At 35.1% G+C, this 22796-nt stretch overlaps 3 protein-coding genes across 3 annotated transcripts in view; 1 reads left to right on the top strand and 2 right to left on the bottom strand.

Annotated features, from left to right (window-relative positions):
- LOC116126030 (DNA-directed RNA polymerases II and V subunit 8A-like) overlaps positions 1-22796 on the top strand; it is a 97994-nt gene that overhangs the window by 39346 nt on the left and 35852 nt on the right. The window lies entirely within an intron of this gene.
- On the bottom strand, positions 8351-10686 carry LOC116126016 (probable E3 ubiquitin-protein ligase RNF217). The gene is made up of 2 exons (XM_031411715.1): positions 9531-10686; positions 8351-8608 (listed from the first exon to the last, which is right to left on the bottom strand). The coding sequence occupies exons 1-2, from the start codon at positions 10133-10135 to the stop codon at positions 8434-8436; spliced, it is 780 nt and encodes a 259-aa protein (XP_031267575.1). The 5' UTR covers positions 10136-10686; the 3' UTR covers positions 8351-8433.
- LOC116126039 (peptidyl-prolyl cis-trans isomerase FKBP16-3, chloroplastic-like) lies at positions 10972-13350 on the bottom strand. The gene is made up of 4 exons (XM_031411736.1): positions 13302-13350; positions 12556-12839; positions 11662-11745; positions 10972-11238 (listed from the first exon to the last, which is right to left on the bottom strand). Exons 1-4 carry the CDS (start codon positions 13336-13338, stop codon positions 11233-11235), a joined length of 411 nt encoding a protein of 136 aa, XP_031267596.1. The 5' UTR covers positions 13339-13350; the 3' UTR covers positions 10972-11232.

The raw sequence follows: 22796 nt of genomic DNA, 5'->3' as shown, positions 1-22796 counted from the left end.
AATTTCTTCAATTCTTCTTCAAAGGAAATTCATAGATTTTGGATACTTTTAAGTGGATTTTCAATCCCAATCATCTTTAGGTAAGATCCTTGCACTAAGAAGTGAGTTTTATATTTTTAAAGTGCTGAATTTTGATGGTTTGTGTTCATAGGATTTAAAAGGAAGAGAGTTGAATCAAAGAAGATTCTTAAAGGGTTGGATTGCTCATATATAGGTAAGTAAATCCTACCCTAAGGATGATTTAAGTTATGTTGTGTAGAGATTTCTTTTATGCACATATATGTTTTATATGTAGAATTGTTGATGGATTTGGTGTGAATGCTGATTATAACTTATCCATGAGAAGTTGTGTTGATGTATTTGATGTTTGATGAATGTTTGGATGAATTTGGAAGAATTGAAGTGTATATTTTGGGCAGATTTGGCGTTAAATATGGAGGGTTTTATTCCCAATTTTTGGTGCTTAGAAAGAGAAAGAAGTGTAGTCAAATTAGAGTTGCTTTGTGCACATAAGTGTTTGATAAATGTCAAAGAGAAGTGTTTGTATGAGTATGATTATGTTTATATTGAGATGAGTTTGTAGATGGTAGAGAATGACATGTTTGCATTCTATATTGCATAATTGCATTTAAACATATGAATTTAGAAAGAATTATAACCATGAAACCATCTACATGCATATATTCATAAGAACATAAAAAGCACTAAAGAATGTTAAGAGTAAATAGAAAGAAATGAAATATTAAAGAAGTTCCAAATCTGAATTTTATTTAAAGAAGTGTAAAAGATAAAAAGAAGAAAAGGTTGTTGCGATGGGAAACCATGAGTGACAGAAGAATTTTCCCCACATGCACGTCGCTTTTAGTGAGCGCCTAAGAAGAAGAAAGAAGAATGGTACAGTACGTAAGAGTGCAAGTCGATGAGGGTTGTACCCAAGAAAGAATACACACTCACACGCCAAGATTCCAAATCCATGCCTCAACCGGTCTGATTGGCAAAGAATAAGAAAGAAAAGAAAAGAAAAGAATAAGAAAGAAAAAAAAATGAGAAAGACAGAAAAGAATAAAAAAAAAAATGAGAAATAAAAAAAAGACTAGAAAGAAAGAAAGAAAGATTAGAAAGAAAGAAAGAAAGACTAGAAAATGAAGCAAAGAAAGAAATACAGAGAAAAGAAACAGAAACAGAAAAGAAAGAGAATAGAAAAAAATGCATAGTTTATACATTTTGTGCATTTGCATTATATATATATATATATATATATATATATGCAAATGCACAAATGTATAAACTATATTTTCTTTTCTATTCTTCTTTCTTTTCTGTTCTCTGTTTCTTTTCTCTGTATGCCCTTTATTTGAGTAGTGGAAAATTAGAATAGAGAAAGAATAGAAAAGACAGAGAGAAAGAACAAGAAAGAACGAGAGAAAAACAAGTAAGAGTAGAGAAAGAATAAAGAAGAATGGGGGAGTGTGAAGTAAGAAAGAATTCAGAATTTAAGCAATGAAGAGAGAAGGGTAACATAGCGGTTTACTTACTGAGTAATTAGTGATCACCCCGTTGTTTTTCAATGTTTTTGCAGGGAACATGTGAATTGCGGTCATTTGCAATAGTCACGTACGGAAGGTTGGGCAAAACTGTCAAGTTATATTTTGAGACTTTTATATTATGTAAAGTTTTGTGTATAAAGAAAATTAAATATGGGTCCATACTTTTATCTCGTTTATATATTTTCTTATATATTTTTAATAAGTTTTTATTGTTATTTTACGGGTATACTAGTTAGAAAGAAGTCATTACACGCACAACATGCCCGAGAAGCGCGAACAGGCTCAGCTTCCCAAGTCCTCATCCTCCAGGCCAAACTCTCGTCGAAATGACCCAAGGCGAGGCCAAAGTCATCAGCTTCACGGAAGAAGAAGAAGGCGATCTAGTACCACACCCTCGTCGCGATGTGCTCATGATTGCGGCCTACATCGGTAGTTATGAAGAGTTCTGAATCCTGGTTGACAATGGCAGCACTTTCAGCTCTCCGTACTTCTTCAATAGCATAAACATCTTCTCAAAGAACTAGTGTTTTATGTCAAACAGCCTGTCTATCTTCTCGACCATCAAAAATTAAAATGTCTCTCAGATGGTAAATAACTAAAAGAACACAATTCAGTCAACCTTTTACTAATTGAAAACTATAAAATTTTGTCTCAAGTTTTATTAACGAGTTTGAATTTTAAAAAATTACAGATAGTACCGTAAAACTTTTATATATATGTTTGATATGGCAAATCAATGCTCTCTCTTTGAAGCACCATATGATCAAACATGAGGCAAAAATATATAAACAGCGGTTAGACATAGCGATTGGATGAGATTAATCATAGGTTAACCTAAAACAAGAGATATTTTAGAGTTTTTTTCATGTTTTAGAACATTCTTTCATTCCTTGAGAATTTAAGATAACAAAGTCGAGAGATGTTTCGAATGATTCGTTTGATGCAATAGGAGATCAAAGTTACAGTAATAATTTATTTGCAGCTATCCTTTACAAGATTGGAGAATTAATCTCAGGAAGTAACAGCAACAATTAAATTATTAGAGGTAGAACAAATATATAAGCCGATAATAGTGGTGACATGCCAGCAATGACAAGGTTTTGGCTGCTTTGCATATAAACAAAGGAGCATAAAGCTTTTTCCCACATTTGTAACAAAACCAAGTATCACATCTGCAACCAAAATAATTAAATTAATAAAAAAAAAAATTAAACCTCACATTGAAATTCGAACTAATAATTAGTCATATCTTATGGAATTTTTTAAATTCGAACTTGAAAGTCTCATTAATAAAAGTTAATTCTTAATATTTGTACAAGAAGAAAGAAAGTTTCAGATAAAAACCTGCATTTGACAGATTTACAGCCCCACGAAGCTCAATACAGTGTCCACAACCAGGACATCTAGTCCATGTATTTCTCTCAACAAGCTGGCCAAACAAGATTCATTCCGATCCCTCATATTCTACTTTCTTTCTGCACATCCATACCCTGCATGCCATGCCAACTTACACTGAAAACAGAAAAATCGCCTACAGTTTGGACACTTACTCTTCTTCACATTCCCACCACACTCGTTCACCACGACCTCCATGCAATTCGTACCAGGGCAATAGCTCCTTTCAAACCCTAGACATAATTATCGCAGAGAAGATCACACCACTTTGAAAAAACACTTGGTGAGATTATCGCTCTGCACGAGAGAGGATCTAAAACTTGTTCGCAGTTCAATCCGGGGCATTGAATGCTGGCGGTGTGATCTTCGATCTTGACTTCGATGTATTTGGCTATGCAGTCTAGACAGAAAGGGTGAACACAACGGTTCTTGTTCTTGAATTTCTCGTTTGCTGACGGGGTTCGATGCAAATCTCACAGGTGAAGCTTGAATCACATCATCTTCTTCTTGAGTTTCTTGTTGAGGATTCTCTCCGTTTTGGGTTGGTTTTTGCAGTGAGTTTCCCATATGAAATTTATTCACTTTCCTTTTTATTATCTGAAATGTTTTCCTTTAGAGAATTTGTTTTAGTTTAGGAGAAGTAAGATCCCTTTTATTTCAATAAAAAATTCTTCATGTCAATCTCTCAAGATTTCTTCTGATATAAGGACAGTAATGAGGCACACATTAAATTTGTGAAAGCCTGGCTTAAGCCAACCCGCACTCAACTCACACACAATAAAATTGTGAAACAATATTTTAATTTCTTTACCAAAAACTGCTGCCAAACAGGATCCAAAATCGAGGGAAATTTTAGTTAACTAAAGTCTATACTGAAGCAATTAAGGATTTTCTGTTGCTTCAGTTGAATGTATGCTGTTTAAAAAGGGACAGAGTCTAATCTGCGGCTATTCAGCAACAATCCATTTTGCAGGACCAAAAAAAAATCCAAGCTACTGTAAGTAATGCAGCTAATACTCCGATTACAACAAATTAGATAATCCCGAGGGTTGGAAGGGATCGCGCGGCCGCATTCACATGTAACTCTCCCAGTCTGGCATCTGAAACAAAATATAGTCTTGTTAGATCTTTTTTTTTTTTTTTTTTTTTTTTTTTTTTTTTTTTTTTTTTTTCTTTTTAAGAGACTGGGAAAGACTCAAAAAAACAAAACTCAAACACCAAATTTTTTGTTACAAAAAAGATATAATATCAGGAGGAGCATCCTCAATTCAAATAATAGACTCAAACAAAGATAGAGATAATCGAGCAATTTCATGAACTACAACATTTGTTTCAATAGAAACATAAGAAATTGACGACACTTGTGTTAAAAAGAAAAAAAGAAAAAAAAGATCATCAACATCATCAATAATCGTACCAACTTCTGATTTAGGGCTCTTCTCATTTTGTAACATATGAACTATTCCTAAAGCATCCAACTCAAACCGAAAAATTAAATTTTCTTGAGACGTCTAATATATATGTACAAAAGTAATTCTCTACTCAGTACGATCACATTAATAAACTAAATTATAAGATTTTAAATAGAATCACGTTTAGTATTTGTTCCTTAATTTAACTGTTTTACTGTGACGCAAAAATATTAAAAACAATATTTCAAACATTTTTTTTTTTTTTTTTGCATAACAAAATTAAAAAATCAAATCAACTTTACAAATTTTCCGTATTGTATTTTTATTTATATATAAATATATAGAAATTAAGAAAAAAACAATACCTGCAATGGATTAAATCACAGCCCTTTATGCGCTCAAGTCTCAACAAAGTATCCACAACGAGGGCACTTAATCCATGCTTTGCTCTCCACAAGCTGCCAAAACAAAATATCATTCCGATCCCTCGGACTTCTACTTTCTTCACATCCATACCCTGCATGCCATGCCAACTTACACTGAAAACAAAACAATCGCTTACAGTTTGGACACTTACTCTTCTTCATATCCCCACCACACTCGTTCACCACAACCTCCATACAATTCGTATCAGGGCAATAGCTCCTTTCAAACCCTAGAACATAATTATCGCAGAGAAGATCACACCACTTTGAAAAAACACTTTGTGAGATTATAGCTCTACACGAGAGAGGATCTAAAACTTGTTGGCAGTTCAAACCGGGGCATTGAATATTTGCCGTATGATCTTCGATCTTGAATTCGATATATTTGGCTATGCAGTCTAGACAGAAAGGGTGACCACAAAGGTTCTTGCTCTTGAATTTCTTATTTGTGGACATGGGTTCGATGTGTTAGAGTTGTCGACTACTTCAGCATTAATGGGTAATGCAGACACATTCACGAGTCTCGCTGACCGGTCAGCAGGCGGGTGCCCCGCTCCTCAGTGAGCGGGTGGGGGTCACGGGCGCAGCGTCCCCAAGCCCCTAAGCGGTTTTGGGCTTTTCCATGTATAATCGCTGTAGGATTTCTTTTAAGTTACTAATTCCTTATTGAGTTGTGCTTAGGAATAGGAATCCTTGTAAAACTAGGTTTAGTCTATTAAACCTAGTATATAAACATACTTTTCTCTTGTTATGGTAATGATAGCAAATCATAGGGTAATTCATTCATTGTAAACGAGAGAGGTGAGGCATATTGTAATAATATTGACTCAGCTGGACGTAGCCCACATTGGGTGAACCAGGGTACATCGCGCGTGTTATTTTCTTTGTTTATTATTTGATTTGTTTTACTGTTATATTTTGTTCCTATTGTTGCCTCTATTTCGTTCACGATGCAAATCTCACAGGTGAAGCTTCCATTAGTATCTGCTTCTTGTGTTTCTTGTTGGAGATTCTCTCGGTTTTCACTTGGTTTTTGCAGTGAGTTTCCCATGGTAATCTTATGGAATTTTTCGCCGCTAACTTGTTATTTTCTAAGAATCATTAGGTATTTATAGGGCTCTTACTTTGTTTTCTGAATACATCAGGATATCTATTCGGTTTAGGAATACATAAATTATCTTAAATTTCGGACTAGAACTTCTTTTTATCCTAACCCAAGTCTGATTTTTTTGTTTGACTAGGATTAAAAATTATATTTATCACTTGATACTTAACATCGTGACGCAGTTGCTAATTGAGCCGTTTCTTCATTTTCCGATGCTCAAGAGTCAAGACAGAAAATTGTAGTAATTAATATATAATGCACCCCAAATCGAAGGAAATTGTTTTATTAAACTCAATCGTGAAGCAAAGACTTTCTGTAGTTTGATCAGTAGAATGCTTGCTGTTTTAAAGAGAGACAGACTATAATTTTGCTTAACCTTTTCTCAATTCAATTCAAGAAATTATTTACAAGGGCTCGAAATAAAGAAAAAGAGTTAGTAAAATAATTAGAACCACTGAGCTCATCAGCAGCCAATAAAAATCACGCCGATAGCCGCGGCATTCGCATTCCCTTATAGCTTTCCCACATTCATAGCAAAACTCAGTCCGGCATCTGAAAGAAAAAGAAGAAAAAAGAAAGTATGTCTCGTTAATATTTGTTACTGTTAAATGAAGACAGACAGACGAGTTTATATGTATAAAAGATAAGGAGCAGAGAAATTAGAGAAAAAACAAAACCTGCATTTGATGGAATTACAGCCTTTTATGCGCTCAACAAAGTATCCACAACCAGGACACTTGATCCATGCTTTTCTTTTCACCAGTTGCAAAAATAAAGTATCATTCGGGTCCCTAATACTTCTACTTTCTTCACATCTCAAACCCGCATGCCATGCCGACGTGCACTGAAAACAAAACAGTTTCTTACAATTTGGACATGTAGTTTTCTTCACATTCCCACCACACTCATTCACCACCAACTCCCCGCAATTCCTATTAGGGCAATAGCCTCTTTCAAACCCTAGAACATAATTATCTCAGAGAATTTCACACCACTTTGAAAAAACACTTTGTGAGATTATCGCTCTGCACGAGAGAGGATCTAAAACTCGTTTGCAGTTCAATCCTGGGCATTGAACGCTTGCTATGTGATCTTCGATCTTGAGTTCGATGTATTTGGCTATGCATTCTTTACAAAAGGAATGAGCACAATGGTTCTTGTTCTTGAATTTCTTGTTTGTCAAGACGGGTTCGATGCAAATCTCGCAAGTAAAGCTTGCATTAGCGTCTTCTTCCTGTGATTCTAGTAGAGGATCTTCAAGGTTTTTGCTAGGTTTTTTCAGGTAGTTTCCCATGGTTGTTTTAATGGAGTTTTACAACAATCTTAAGTATATTAATTTGGTTACTTTTATCTCAAGTAATTGCTCGATCAAATCCTTAAGTTTGTAGGAAAAATTAACAGTTTTTCGTTTATTATTCTGATTTACTGTCCTTTAATTAGATTTATTTCTTTTAGTTCAAGAAAAGTAAGATGCCTTTTATGTCCACTAAATTTAAAAATAAAAAAAAATAAAAAATTCTCTTTCCATTTTCAAAATTGAAATAATACTGACTTTGAAAGTAGAAAGAGGATTGTATTAATGTATTTATAGACTAACATACAGAACCGAATATTATGTTAAGTAAATGTTGAATCCAAAACTTTAAGTTATCAAATAAGGGTTTAATATTTATTATTTAAGTATAACATCATCCCCTAAGAGTTCAATATTAATATTTAAACATAACGTTATTAAGTAAGAGTTCAATATTTGATCCATGGTTTATAATTAGTTTGTCACAGGCCTAAACCAAGCCCACATGATAATAATGTTTTACTGTAATTTTTTGGTATGATTAAAATTTGAACCCTAAAAACTAAAACCCTCTCTACGAAACATAAACTTATTCTGTGTATATAAAGGTAGAACATATATATATGGTTCCATTATATTCATGAATTACTGGACTTGGCATATATCTTGTTAACAATTAATTTTATATTTTTCTTAACTTCATTCTATTTATGATGATGTGTTTTATTTTATGTAGAAATAGTTTTGTACATAACGACTTCATCTTCAGTACTGATACGTATACATGCAGTATTTTGATAAATTCTTCATAATATTTAAACAATTTATCTCATCAAAATGAGAGAAACAAAGATAAAGTCTATAAACCACGCTTGGGTGGTCTAGTGATTAGACAATAACTCTTGGGTATATTAGTGAAGATGTCATGAATTTAAGTTACTTAGTCTCTAATTGGGATAATTACTGAAAGGTACATCCGGTCGTTAACTTCAGGATCTTAGGAGATTAATTGTGGTGCGTCCAAACACTCCTGTCACCAAAATATATATATATATATATATGGTAACACATCCAGAGTAGCAAGTCATGTAACTATTAAATTTACATTCAACGTAAAAATAAAAGAAAGAAAAAAAGAATTGATCCGGAAAATTTATTACTAACTATTATTCTCAAATTAAAGCAATACTACTTCAAGGTTAATATAAGAGGGATTTGATCCCAAAAATTCTTTCTTCCACTATCAGAGATTTAATCAAGTAATCCCTTTCACAAACATATAATAAAATAATAAAATGACTAATCCTAAAATGGTAGCTATATAACCCTCATGTACAATATGTAAAACATTATATTTACTGCACTTACATCTATATGACGATGCAGCTACAAGCTCTTTCCCACATTTATAGCAAAGATGAGTGTTACATCTGCATTCCAAAAATAAATTAAATATAACAGATAGGAAAATTAATTGAAATACCCTTCTTATTGAATGCAGGGTTAGCAAATCAAATTATCTGTTGATGAGCTGAAATTTCATCTAAACTTCGTCCCTAATTTCAGCTCACAAGATTGGTATGTTTTTTCATCAGTACCTATATGTAAGCTCTCTTCAAGCATTTTTACCAAACAAATTTTCACAAGATTGATTAGTAAATTAAGTTCTCATGTTTTGTATGCCTAATTTATAAAGAATTAGTATACAGGCAAATAATTGATAGGTTTAGTTAAAGAGTGAATGACTTTTTCCCACCCGAGATTTGCCTTAATGACTTTTTACTCAAAAAGTTTCAAAATACCATTCTTTCACCCAAAGTTTATAATCCGTTAATATTCAAAACACATTTCACTTTCTCGGCCAATGTTCGATGAGTTACCAAAACGCAAGGTAAGAGGGGTTTTATAGAGTGAAGGCTGATGGATCGAATGGTGATGATCGATTGAATATTCACTGCCGGAATCAGCTAAGAACAAGAAATTGTAGCTTTGCGGTTGCCGGCAATCAGCGAGAAATCAGTATCAAAGTAAGCGGGTTTTTGTAGAGAGGGAACCTGAGGTTCAAATGGTGGTGACCGAGAGAATTTCCGCTGCCGGAATTGACTTTAGGTAGTGATGGAATATTAACTTTGGGTAGAAAAGTGGTATTTTGAAACTTTTTGGGTAGAAAGTCATTAAGGCAAACCTTGGGTGGGAAAAAGTCGTTTACTCTTCAGTTAAATCTATAATAAGTTTATCTCGATCCCAAGTCTTATGCAATCTCAAGAGATCTAACCAGTTAAATTAGTTAATAAAGTTGAACTAATAATGTAATATGATATAATTACAACGGGAGGAGGATTAGATTAAAACCTGCATGTGATAACGAAACAGCCATCTCTGTGTTCAATACAGTGTCCACAACCAGGACACTGAATCCATGCTTTCTTCTCAACAAGCTGCCCAAACAAAATATCGTTCTCGTCCCTCATATTTCTACCTTCTTCACATCCATACCCTGCATGCCATGCCACCTTACACTCAAAACAAAATAATTCCTCACAATTTGGACATTTACTTTTCTTCAAATTCTCACCACACTCATTCACCACCAACTCCCTGCAATTCCTATTTGGGCAATAGCTCCTTTCAAACCCTAGAATGTAATTATCACAAAGAACATCGCACCACTTTGAGAAAATACTTTGTGGAATAATTTCTCTGCAAGAAATAGGATCTAAAACTTGCTGACAATTCAATCCTGGGCATTTTATCTTCGCTGTGTTATCTGTGATCTTCGTTTCAATATATTTGGCAATGCAGATTACACAAAAATGGTGAACGCAATGGTTATTGTTCTTGAATTTCTTGTTCTCGGATATAGATTCAACACAAACCTCACAAATGAAACTTCCTGTTGTTGCATTAACTTCTTCTTCTTCTTCTTCTTCTAGTTCTTCTTGCCGTGGGTCTTCCATGGCTAGCGGTAATCTTAGGGTTTTTGTAACTCTCGCTTGTGTTTTAAGTATCACGTGATTCTTTTATGGGCTGTTCATATACAAATACTATAATATAAGATGGAGATCACTCTTTTATTTATCAAAGGACCTTAGAGGTGTACCTAATTAAGACGGATGTCTTTTCACAATTAAAGAGGATTAATTAGTTTGAACTTGTTGAAGTTTTGCTTTAATCATAATTTTTCGCTCTTACATATTTGTGAAACACTGGGTTTCTTTTTCTAAGAAAATTCAATTTGTATTGATTTTCTATTATTTGAGTACTACTCTAAATGAGATAAGGAGTCGTCCAGGCATTCCCCTTCCAGTAGTGTATGATTCTACCATCTCTCCATCTCATCAAGAGCATTGCTGATGAAAGTGGGGTTTCGTATCCGTCTTCAAGCCACATGATGGTGTCCCTCAACCAACATGTGAAAATGGAGAAATAGTGAGGACCCTCCTTCTTGTTTGGTTTTTGATCTTGACCATTATTGTTCACTTTTGGGATTAAGAAACAGTGAGAAAATGATAATACTAATTCGCAATATCAAAGTTGAAAATGATAACACAGATCAGCAATGCTAACTTGTTGAGCAAAATTATGTTGCTTGGATCAAAACTAAGAGTTTGTCAAGAATGCATCAGATGCTTATCTGCCATGCTTCTAAGAATACAAATTCCATTGCTAAACGATTTTACTTAGCTTATGATTGTGATTCACCTATCAAAAAATCCGGTTCATACGAGGATGAGAGAGCTTCAATGTCAAAACATAAATTAGCTACATGATATCATTTGGCATTTGACATTTGACATTTGATTCTTGAGCTTGACGTTAAGGTAATATCAAAGTATGCACGCAACAACTAAGAAGAAAGCTTTTTCAGTAGTTGACAAACATTATCCAAGAAGCAATGCAAGTAATGTACGAAGAAAAGCTATTACCGGTGAAATAATGTACCCTCGGTAAAAGAACCATAAATCAAGTGACATTAGATAGAAAGACCTTCAAGAGATGGTAACCTGACCTGGTCAGCGAAAGGAAACGCTTGACTTCAAGCTGTTTTACTTCTTCATCTCTGAAATGCTAAACAATATACTGATGAGTAGAAAGACAAATAAACAGTAAGATTACACTTGTGTAGATTGAGAAGGGATAAGGAATGAAAGATTATTCAGGAACCAAGTTCAGAAAAGGACAAACAAATGATATTCTCAACAGAGGTTAAAATGAGGTGAAACAGGAAATTAGTAATGCAATTACCTATAGCTCTTTGCTTGATAAAATATTTGACTGAAAAGACACATAGGATATGGGCAAGAATCTGATGGAATTTATAGCCAACATTAAAATTTTCATCATCAGCTAAATTAGTACATGTAATCTGTGATCACATTAACTAAAATGAGTGGCTGCTCAAGGTTTTCATATCTGGGGTCAACATCATAGTCCTGTTAGATTGAAGATTAAAAAAAAAATTTAACAAACCATTGTAACTTACCTGAAAACCAATAGGAGGTTTAGGGCCTTCACCAACTTTTATATCCTTGTACTGCAAACCAGAGTCGGTAGTCACCATCGGTACCTTCAATACACAGAGTTGCTCGGGTACTTAGTACTAGAAATAATCTTTCAAAATATTATAATAAATATAACCCAGAAGTCATTATCTACTAAATGCTTCATTTACATCTAAAACCAGAAATAATTTATCCACAGTTTGATCGTGAAAAAAGCATGACCAACATTCAAATAACATAGCAGTACATGTAAGCGATGAACAGAGAGTAGCCAATTACTCAACAAAGAATAGCATATCAGTTAAGATTAAACTCAGTACACATGCATAAAATTATATTGAAATCAAATGTTTTAAAAAAGACTTGACATTGCTGTTGGAGAATTTCATTAGATGTAACATAATTCTTCTGGTAGCTCTCATGTAAAACAAAGAGAGCGCAATCAAAAGGTAATAGAAATTTATCGATCCATTAAAACTGATGTTGAGCTCAGTTTCAACATGTCTGCAGGTTAATGATAACATCAAACTCCCAAAATCAGGAAACTACTTTACAGCATTGAAGAGGCAAAAAGAAAGAAGATGCACAGATAAGGGGCATTGNGATTTTAAAAAAGACTTGACATTGCTGTTGGAGAATTTCATTAGATGTAACATAATTCTTCTGGTAGCTCTCATGTAAAACAAAGAGAGCGCAATCAAAAGGTAATAGAAATTTATCGATCCATTAAAACTGATGTTGAGCTCAGTTTCAACATGTCTGCAGGTTAATGATAACATCAAACTCCTAAAATCAGGAAACTACTTTACAGCATTGAAGAGGCAAAAAGAAAGAAGATGCATGCACAGATAAGGGGCATTGCAATCTCACCATACATTTTCAAGCTCTTTCTCGCATATCTGATCACATAGTCTTGGTTTTTCCTCAGGAGGCAAGCCGGCTGCTTTGGCCTCAACTGACTCCAAAAGGAGGCTTGAAACTCCCAAAACCAGGCCAATAACCTCCCTCCGCTTAATGAAATTCATCTCATCGCCATATACTCTAGTCCCTGAAGCTCTGACTCCAAGTTTCATGTTCCAGCACCGCGCAAACACACCTCGAACCTTGTCACAGGAAACACCATGACAACAAGTAGACAGAGTTTTGCCAGAACCAGAACCTAACACCATGTAAACCACCAAGGCAACATATATTTAAAAGCAACAAAATCAAAATTCAAGCAAACCAATATGCAATTTTACAAAATTAATTGTTTAACACTCCTTTGAACAACCCCAAAAGGCAACAAAACAGAGGGGTAACATAAGCATGATAAATCAATAGAGCTGCAACTTTTAACAAGAGAATCAAAGACGAAACAAAAAGGGCAACTTTTATAAGAATCCCAGCAAATCCCTCCATTTTTAACACAAATACTTAACATATTCCATAAGAAAGCAAGAGACTAAGCGAAACACGAACCCAGAAAATATTTTTGTAAGCTTCATCATTAATGGATCAGAATTGCATTAAAAAAGTTTCTTGTTCTGAAGAACACGCGAATTGTAGCTTCAGAAAAGCATATTCGAGTGCACAGAAAAGGCGAAATTTGATGAAGAAAAGAGAAATTTAAGAGCTTTACCAAGTGGAAGAAGCAGAGAAGAAGGAGAGAGAGCCATTTGCAAGTGAAGAGTTTTGAAAGTGGATAACGAAATCCTGCTGTCTTTGTCTTTTTATTTCTTGTTGCTGACTTGGCCACTTCCCTCTCGTGGAAGCAGGGGTGTAAAAATCAAAACTCAAACTTAAGCAATGTCTATACACCCTGACGTTTATTTCAATAACGTTCCTCCTAAAATCTTAGAAATAACATAAATCTCCCTATTATTAGTAAGTCGATTTATGATATAATGCGTTAATAAATATTTACCTAATTGTCCCTTCGTCGCTTATTTTAACACCAAAAAATTAATGACAAAGATTGGTGTCATTACTATAACTATAAGGATTTGTCACTCAATTATACTTAAAAGAGGGATTGTTGTTATTAATAACTAGAGTAAACGACATGTTCCCACCAAAAAAATGGTTTATTGATAAATTTATACCCACCCACTTTTTAAATACCCTTTCAGTACCCACAACACAACTTTTTTTAGTAATTTTCGTTGTAAGGAATGGTAAAATGGTCAAAAGTTCATTATTGGTGAGGGCAATATGGTCAACAAACATTTGGCTAAAATAAAAATTTTAAAATAACTCTCTACATCTCAAATTTCTCAACAGCACCCCTGACCTCCCTCGCGGCTGTTGGATTTCGACGTCGTTGGACATCACTTACACCACCACTAGCTTCCCCCACTCGTCCTCAGCAAAACCCATCCATCCCCTAGTCTCTTCTACCTCTATATTGGCCAGATTTGAGCAATTTTCCCTCCCTTGCAGTTGTCGGAAAAATCAAGATCTAGTCGGATTCCAACGTCATTGGACATCACTACCACTGCCACTAGCTTCCCCCACTCATCACCAACAAAACCCATCCATCCCCCAGCCTCATTCACCTCCATTTTGGTCGGATCTAAGCCTTTTCTCCATGATTTTCCCCTCCTTCACGGTTGGTAAAAAAATCCAAATCTAGCCTATTTCTGGCGCCGTTGGACATCACCACCACCACCACTAGATTCCCCAATTCATCCTTAGCAAAACCCATCCATCCCCAAGCCTCGTCTACCTCCATTTTGGTTGGATCAAAGTGATTATCCCTGCCTTGCGGCAGTCGAAAAAATCAAGATATATTGGGGTTAAAATGTAATTTATTAATGTATTTGTGTGTCCAAGTCTAAATGAAACCAAGGGTTTTTTAGTAAATCATTTTGTTTTCCACCCAAATCAGTTGAAAACCTAATATTTGTGTAATAAAAATGTATTTTAAAAGTTTGAGGGTAGAAAAGTATCAATGGGCCATTTTTTTGAGTGGGAACATGTCGTTAACTCTAATAACTATAATACTATCTTATAGTATTGAAACAAGTTAGAAACATAGAACTCATTTTACATTCATTTAATAATATCATGTCATGCATATATTTACTTGACTACAAGTCTATAATATGATTGATTGATTTCTATCCTAAGGGCCTATAAAACTCACTGGTGTTAGCTATATCTTAGAGTCTTATGTTTAAGTCGCTAAGAGAGATATATATTACAATTGTGTAATTATCTGGGTTCATTAAGCTTGTAAGGTGTTATGTGATCCTGAAGATTAAGCGGATTGGACTAGCAATTATACCCAGATATCTCAGTTATTAAAAAAAAAAAAAAATGATATTAGAATAATAGTACGCTAATGAAGACTCCATATGATAATAATATCATAATAAATATATTGCAATTACATAAGACATATCATTATCTCAAAGATCATAAAATATCAAATCAGTCGTTCACATTAATTTAAACTATATAATTAAAAATGAAATTTATAAATGTTATATTATTTAACAAAATTCATAAATAAGGTGATAAATCCAATTTAAATCGACCTAAATTTTTTTCATAATTCGCATTTCACAATTAAATCTTCCCAAAATTAATTTTCATAACCCTTCTATTAAAATCTCCTCATCCCCAACGTAAATTTGTTTATTGAAAATAAAAAACTGCACTTGTTACGTGGCTTGATCTCATTGGCTAGATATCAACATTTCCACTCGCAAGTGACCCAATTGTTCCTCTAAAAATTGCATTAATTTCACATCCAATATAAAAACTCCCCCGTGCTACCTTCCAGCATCAGCTCCGAAGAGTCCTTCGAAAAACCCTAAACCTAGGTTCGTTCTCAGTCTTCTCTTCCATTTACGGGCCAGTTTATTAAAAGACATTTGGAGTTAAAATTTAATTAAAAGTTATGTAGTTTGGAAATGTTAACTAAATAGCCTTATTTTTATTAAGCTTAATTAAATATGATTAGGGGTTAATTAGGATTAATGAATAATTGTGTAATCTTTTAAAAATTATAATATGTCTCCAAAGAGTCAAAAATCTTGCAAACAAACCCAAACACCTTCTTCTTCTTCCTCCCACGACGTTAACGCATTCCTCCGCCATTAACATCTTCTCCAACACAGATCATCCTCCTCCTCCTCCTGAAATTTCGTCCAAGTATGTGTATCTCCCTTTCGATTTACAAAAATCTGGGTTATGATTTTGATTTAGCATGGATTGGGTTTGGGTTATGATTTTGATTTAGTTGTTTAGGTTGTTGGGCTGTGTTTGATGTAATGGAAGTTGAAAGGAGTGAAATATGTTGAAAATTTTTTCTGGGTATGTGTTATGGGTATGATGGATCGATTGTAGGTGGAGATGACTGAAACTGTGTTCTAGGTATGATGGATTGGTTAAGCGATCTGGTAGGTCTGGTAATACGGCAGATAGATCGCTTAAGCGATCAGGTATGTGGCATAAGATCGCTTAAGCGATCTGGTAAAAGTCTAGTGTATAGAAGCGGATCGCTTACGTGATCAGTAAATGGCGTAAGATCACTTATGATCGCTTAAGCGATACAGTAGACCATATAAGCGACTGTGCAGATTCTTTTTAAAATATTTGAACCATTAGTACAACATTTAAGAATATTTTATTTCTTGCATTATATGTAGTTGGCTATTATTACACATGGGACAAGTTGTTTTGGGTGTTGAATATTTTTGTGAGTGGGTGGAGGAAGAAAGTAGCTGGAAGTGGATTGGGAAGAGCAAAGAAGTTATACCAATTGTTGTGAGCATAGAGGTTAGTTTTGATGAGTTGATTGATGAAATAATTAAAAGAGGTGATTTGAGTTGCTCGCGTAGTGATATAGTTGTGAAGTATGTTGTAAGCAGAGTTCCTGAATATTATAAGGTACCTCCTACTATATTAAAGTCCGATGAAAGTGTGAAATTATATATGATTGATGTGGCCGATAATGGTTCGAGGCCGATTTTAAGAGTTTCTTTTGTAGAAAAACCGTTGGAAGTTTGTTTAAAGGAATGGGATAATGAGGAAGCAGGCGGAGATTTGCCTAGTTTTAATTTGAACAACGAGACCATTGATTTGTTAGTTGAAAAATCAAGAGTAGAGGTGAATTTGGTGGTGAGGAGGACACTGTAGAAGAGGTTGGTGATGGGGGGCAGAATGAAAATGTTGAGGAGGAGGACCCCGTACATGTTCCCACAGATGTAGAGATTCCTTTAAATACAGATTATGCAGAAGGCGTAGATTGTGATGCGTGTTTACTACAACATGCAAAGAATAGCAAGTGCACTAGTCGCAAAAAGTAATAAAGTGATGGGTAGGATATCGTTCCCACGAGGACTGTAGCAAAGCACTAAGTTTCCTACGTTATCAAGTTGAAGAAATCGAATTCTTTGGATTGGTGGGATCAATTTGTAATGAAAAATAAAACAAAAATGAAAGTAAACAGAGAATTAAATCTTAACTAAGAAAACAAAACGACACACAGAATATCAATTCTAGTAAAACGGGTAGGGTTTTGACTTCGTTTGGACTTGTATGGGTTAAACCGAAGAGTTACACTATTTTCACATTCATGTGCAATGGTTGTAAATCGGATTCACTAATATGTTAACATACCCTCTCGGGCTATGTTTGCCTATTCATCCTTATTAACATTCCGCACCTAACAATTTGAAGGTTAATAATTCTAAATTCATTAAGCACAAGAATCCTAATTTGATTTCATTAATTCTTGAATCTATCTCTAGCATCCAATACTAAAATGGTGATTACCCAAGAAGCTTAACATGAATTATTTCTCAATCTCATCATGTTCATCACATACAGCATTTAATTCCAGAGTAACACACAACCAAAGCTTATTCACATGGAAATAACACAATCAAATACTTAACCCATTTCAAATCCAAACTACAATCAAAACCCTAACCCATAGAAGATTAGTTCATAGCTAAATTAACAATACAAAAACGAAAAATAGAAATAAACAAGTTAAACATAATGAAACTGAGATGAAAGATAAGAAATCTCCCCAAAAGATGAATCTTCTAGTCAAAATCTGAATCTTCCCTTTTACAATCCGAAAAACTCAAGCTTTTTCTCTAAGGAAAATGTAAAAGACGGCTAAACCTAACAGCGCAAGCTCCCTTCGCAAAAAGTTAAGTTTTTCTTTTATACTTAGTCCAAAAACCCAGCCAAAAACACGCACACACGAAACTGTGCGTTTACAAAACTGAATAATTTGACTGTCGCCGCGGCGAAGAATGGAAAATTCCAAATCGTCTCTGCCTAACTTCGCCGCGGCGAAGACAATTTCTTCGCCGGGGCGAAGCTCCTTCAAAAGTTCTGAAATTTACAGAACTGCCACTCTGCTTGCCTCTTCGTTCGATTCTTCGATTTTCGGCTCTCTACCTTGGAAACAAGCTTCATCATGCGTTGTCCTGCTCCGGAACTCTCCTATCTTCTGAAATCCGCTCAATTCTGAGTCAAAACTATCCAATTTTGTCTTTATTCGCTCAAAAAGTCCATTTTAACCTGAAACACGAAAAGTAAAGAATTAAGCACCAATTCAGGTAAAAATGCACTAGAAAGTACCTGAAATCCGACAAAAAGATCAAATAAAAACTGTATAATTTACGGATTATCAGATTGTGAGGAAGAGAACACTATGGTCGTTTATGCAGGTTCAGAGGGGGCAATTGGAGGGAGTAGTGAATCAGCTCATGTTTTTACGGATGGATCAGAGTTGTGCATAGGGTATTTATTTGACAACAAAGAGGAAGTGGTGAGGAAGCTAAAACTTGTTGCCGTGAGAGGTAATTTTGAGTTCATCACCAAAAAGTCAAATTCATTGGTTGTGACGGTTGCATGTCGTGACTGAAAGTGCAAGTGGCGGGTTTATTGTAGAAGGTTGGCGGAGTCAGAAAAATTTATTCTTAGCACATATACCCGTGAGCACACATGTAGTTTTGGACATATTTCAGGTGAACTTCAACGAGCGTCAGCTGATGTTATTGGATAATTTGTCAAAAGTCGATTCGTTGAAGGGAAATGTCCATCTCCTAAAGACATTCAGAGACTTGTACGCATAGAGTTGGGATGTGCTGTTAGTTACTGGAAATGCTGGAAAGGGAGACAACATGCACAAGACTTTGTGAGGGGCACGCCAGAGTATGTGTACGCAGTATTAGAAGCATACCGTTATATGCTTGAGTTAACAAACCAAGGTAGCAAGACGGCTTTGAAGTGGGACAAGAATATGATGTTTAAATATATATTTTTTTTTTTGCTTACGGTTCTGCTATAAGGGGTTTTGTAAACATGAGAAAGGTGTTGGCTGTTGATGGTTGCTTTCTAATGAGAAAGTATGGAGGTATATTGTTGGTCACCACAGCACAGGACAGCGAGAATCACACATATCCTGTTGCATGGTGTGTAGTTGACTCTGAGAATGACAAGTCGTGGACTTGGTTTTTCTAGCAATTACGTACGATAGTGCCTGACAGTGACGAGTTGTGCATAATATCCGATAGGCACAACTCTATAAAGAAGGGGATTGCCATTATTTACCGTCAAGCACATCACGGATTTTGTATGAGGCACCTTGGTGAGAACATAAAACAGAAGTTTGAGTGTGCTGGCCTTCTTCAGACATACTACATGGCATCAAAAGCTTATTGGGTTGATGAGCTCGAGGAGCACTTCCAACAAATCCGAATCAAGGATGATAGAGTTGCTAAGTATCTTGAGGAAGATGCTGGTTTTGAGCGATGGAGTAGAGCTTACTTTCCTAGAAGAAGGTTTGATGTCATGACCACGAATATAGTGGAGTCCATAAATTCGAAGTTATTAATAGAAAGAGAGTTTCCAATAGTTGCACTTTCTGATGCAATCCAGAGAACATTGTCACGATGGTTCTATGAGCGTCGTACGGAGTTAGATAATTTTACTACAACCCTTGTTTTGTAAGCTGAAAAATTATTGTGAGAACTATGGAACTGTCAAATGCACTGTTTGCCTATCCTCTTAATGCTCAAGAGTTCACTGTGTGTGGCTATGGTTCGGATTTTGTAGTTAACCTTGTTAATAAAACTTGCAATTGTAAAGTGCTTGACATTCAACGTTTACCTTGTCCTCATGCACTAGCAGCATTGAAACACCAACGGAAGCTGGATTTTGGTTCAAGAATTTACATGGAACTTTGCTCCCCTCTCTATATGGCAAATCACTACATCCTAGCTTATTCAGAAACAATATATCTAGTGCCTCCAGAAGAGCAGTGGGTAATGTCACCAGAGTTGGCTGACATTATCATCCATCCGCCATTCAAGAAGATAGCAAAGGGGAGAAAAAGAGTTAAGCATATTCCATCAACCTCTGAGGTTCCCCAGAAGATGAATAAGTGCTCAATTTGCAAGCAACCTAGCCATAAGAGAAGCAGTTGCCAGAAGCAATCACATGCAGATCAAAAAATTTAGGTTCGAAGAAGGATGAAATTCAAGGAGTTGCCAAGGCCAACCATTGATGAGTTATTGTTTTCAATTATTGATGTTTTAAATTTTATTGTTACCTTTAATAAATCATTCTTTATATTTAGTATTCTTGTTACATGGCCTAAATATTTGTTGGTGATTTTAGTTTGGAATTAGGTTGTCAAATTGAGGAGAAAGTATGGAATTAATACGTGTTGGTAATTTTAGTTTGTCAAAATTCAGGAGAAAAGCTGGAAAAGTATATATTGCCCATGATTGCTTAAGTGACTAAGTGTATCGCTTAAACGACAAAGGGTTTTTCAAACCGGATCGCTTAAGCGATATCACGGATCGCTTAAGTAATCGTGCACTTGGGCAGATATTGATTCTGCCCATCACATGATTACTTAAGCGATCTACGATCACTTAATCAACCAAGTGAAAAAGACAAGAATCGCTTAAGCGATTATGCACCTGGGCAGATTTGATTCTGCCTATCACATGATCACTTAAGTGATCTACGATCGCTTAATCGACCAAGTGAAAAAGACAAGAATCGCTTAAGCTATATCACAGATCGCTTAATCGATTATGCACCTGGGCAGATTTGCTTCTGCCAATCACATGATCGCTTAAGCGATATCTACGATCGCTTAATCGACCAAGTGAAAAAGACAAGAATCGCTTAAGCTATATCACGGATTGCTTAAGCGATCATGCACATGGATAGATTTGATTCTGCCAATCACATGATCACTTAAGCGATATCTACGATCGCTTAATCGACAAAGTTAAAAAGAAAAGAATCGCTTAAGCGATATCTACGATCGCTTAAGCGACCCTGTGTAAACGAAGTTCCTTTGACTATTAAACATATTTTTTGTGCAAATGGTTTTGCACAGTTACAACTCTATACATAAAATTGTTAGTTGTTGGCAATAAAGTATTCTTTATTGAACGAATCATACGGAGCTGTAACTGTGCAAAACTATCTGCACAAACAATCCGTTGATTAGTCTTTCAAACTTCGTTTACTCCTTAAAATAATAACTCTTTTAAAATCAGACCAAGAAGAATCTCAAAAGAGTTTAATATTTATCAATGCTCTAAACATTTCACCATCTTCCTGTTTATCCATATCACAACTGTGAAGCCATTTTATTGCTCGAACTCTTAACATATAGGGTTTACGATTCGTTCAGTAGACCATGACCGTTATTATATTTATATTAAATATATAGTTTTTTTACGTCAGTATAAAACATAAAAGGTGCAGAATGTTTACATCTATCCTAAACATATAGGGTTTAAGATTCGTTGAGTGGAACATTAGGCTATTTCAGATCGCGTAAGCAATCATGTCCTAGGCAGAATCGCTTAAGCAAATATTTTGGGAATATTTTAAATATTCCCAAAATATTTGTTTGTTTAATTATTTATTAAATATTAGTTTATATTTTTTATTACTTTTAGACCCCTTAATTTTATTAATATCAAAATATGGACAGGAAAAATTTTAAAATTTAACAAATACACCCCCACCTACCCACGGTGCCGGATTCCAGCCACCACCATTGAAATCTTATTGGGAAAGGGCGTTACGATGCACAGTGGTCGGATCTGGCGGATAGAGCATCGATATGGCCTTTTCTGGCCAGATCGACCACATATGTGGCCGAAAAAGGCCAGATCAAGGCTAGATGTGGCCGTCGACAGATGAAAAAGTCCACATCTAGCCGTCTGCAATGGCCAAATATATGGCCTTCGTTGTTTGTCAACGATGCCTAAGATTTGGCCGTCATTGACCGTCAACGTTGGCCATTTCTTTTAAAGTGGATGACGGCCAAATATGGCGTTTTCCGGCCAAATCCACACTGGATCTGGCCGGAAAAGGTCACAATTATGAATTACCTGTCATTTTCGGTCATTTGTAGTTGTCAGTGGTAGTTGGAATCTGGGAAGTTGGGTGGGTGGGGGTGTTTTTGTTAATTTTTAAACTTTTTCAGATGGTATTAATGAAATTAATTCACTTAATGGGTCTAATATTAATAAAAAAAAATACTATTATTTCCTAAATAATTAAACAAAGAAATATTTTGGGAATAGGATTTGTAATATTTATAGGAATATTCAACCAAATGCACCATTTATGTTCTAAACAAAGAAGAAGAACATATGTTCACTAAGATTCCATGGTTACCTTATAAATATAATAACGGTCATGGTCCACTAAACGAATCGTAAACCCTATATGTTTAGCATAGACGTAAACATTCTACACCTTATATGTTTCATACTGACGTAAAAGAACTATATGTTTAATATAAATATGATAATGGTCATGGTCCACTGAACGAATCGTAAACCCTATATGTTTAGCATAGCATTAATCGCTTAATCGATGCTCTGAAATACAATAAATAATATCCGAATACATAGGATCGTTTAAGTGATTCTTTGCTTTTACTCTGGTTGCTTAAGCGATACAGAAAGCGATCCGTCTGTATCGCTTAAGAGATTCTTTGCTTTTAGTCTGGTCGCTTAAGCGATCCGTCTGTATCGCTTAAGTGATTCTTTGCTTTTACTCCTGGTCGCTTAAGCGATTGGTAATCACTTAAGCGATCTAGTCCACAGCAGAAGCCCAGATTGAA

This window comes from Pistacia vera, unplaced genomic scaffold (assembly GCF_008641045.1).
Source record: "Pistacia vera cultivar Batoury unplaced genomic scaffold, PisVer_v2 Contig104, whole genome shotgun sequence".
NCBI classification, from domain to species: domain Eukaryota; kingdom Viridiplantae; phylum Streptophyta; class Magnoliopsida; order Sapindales; family Anacardiaceae; genus Pistacia; species Pistacia vera.
The sequence above is the reverse complement of the archived record's forward strand: the minus strand, read 5'-3'. Positions and strand labels throughout refer to the sequence as shown.

Coding starts and splice junctions, on each gene's coding strand:
- LOC116126039 (XM_031411736.1), bottom strand. CDS start 13,338: ATGGCTCTCTCTCCTTCTTCTCTGCTTCTTCCACTTG. Junction 12,840..13,301: donor TTCTCTGCTTCTTCCACTTG/GTAAAGCTCTTA, acceptor ACATGGTGTTAG/GTTCTGGTTCTGGCAAAACT. Junction 11,746..12,555: donor GCGAGAAAGAGCTTGAAAAT/GTATGGTGAGAT, acceptor TGTGTATTGAAG/GTACCGATGGTGACTACCGA.
- LOC116126016 (XM_031411715.1), bottom strand. CDS start 10,135: ATGGAAGACCCACGGCAAGAAGAACTAGAAGAAGAAGAAGAAGAAGAA. Junction 8,609..9,530: donor TGTTTCGTTATCACATGCAG/GTTTTAATCTAA, acceptor TTTGGAATGCAG/ATGTAACACTCATCTTTGCT.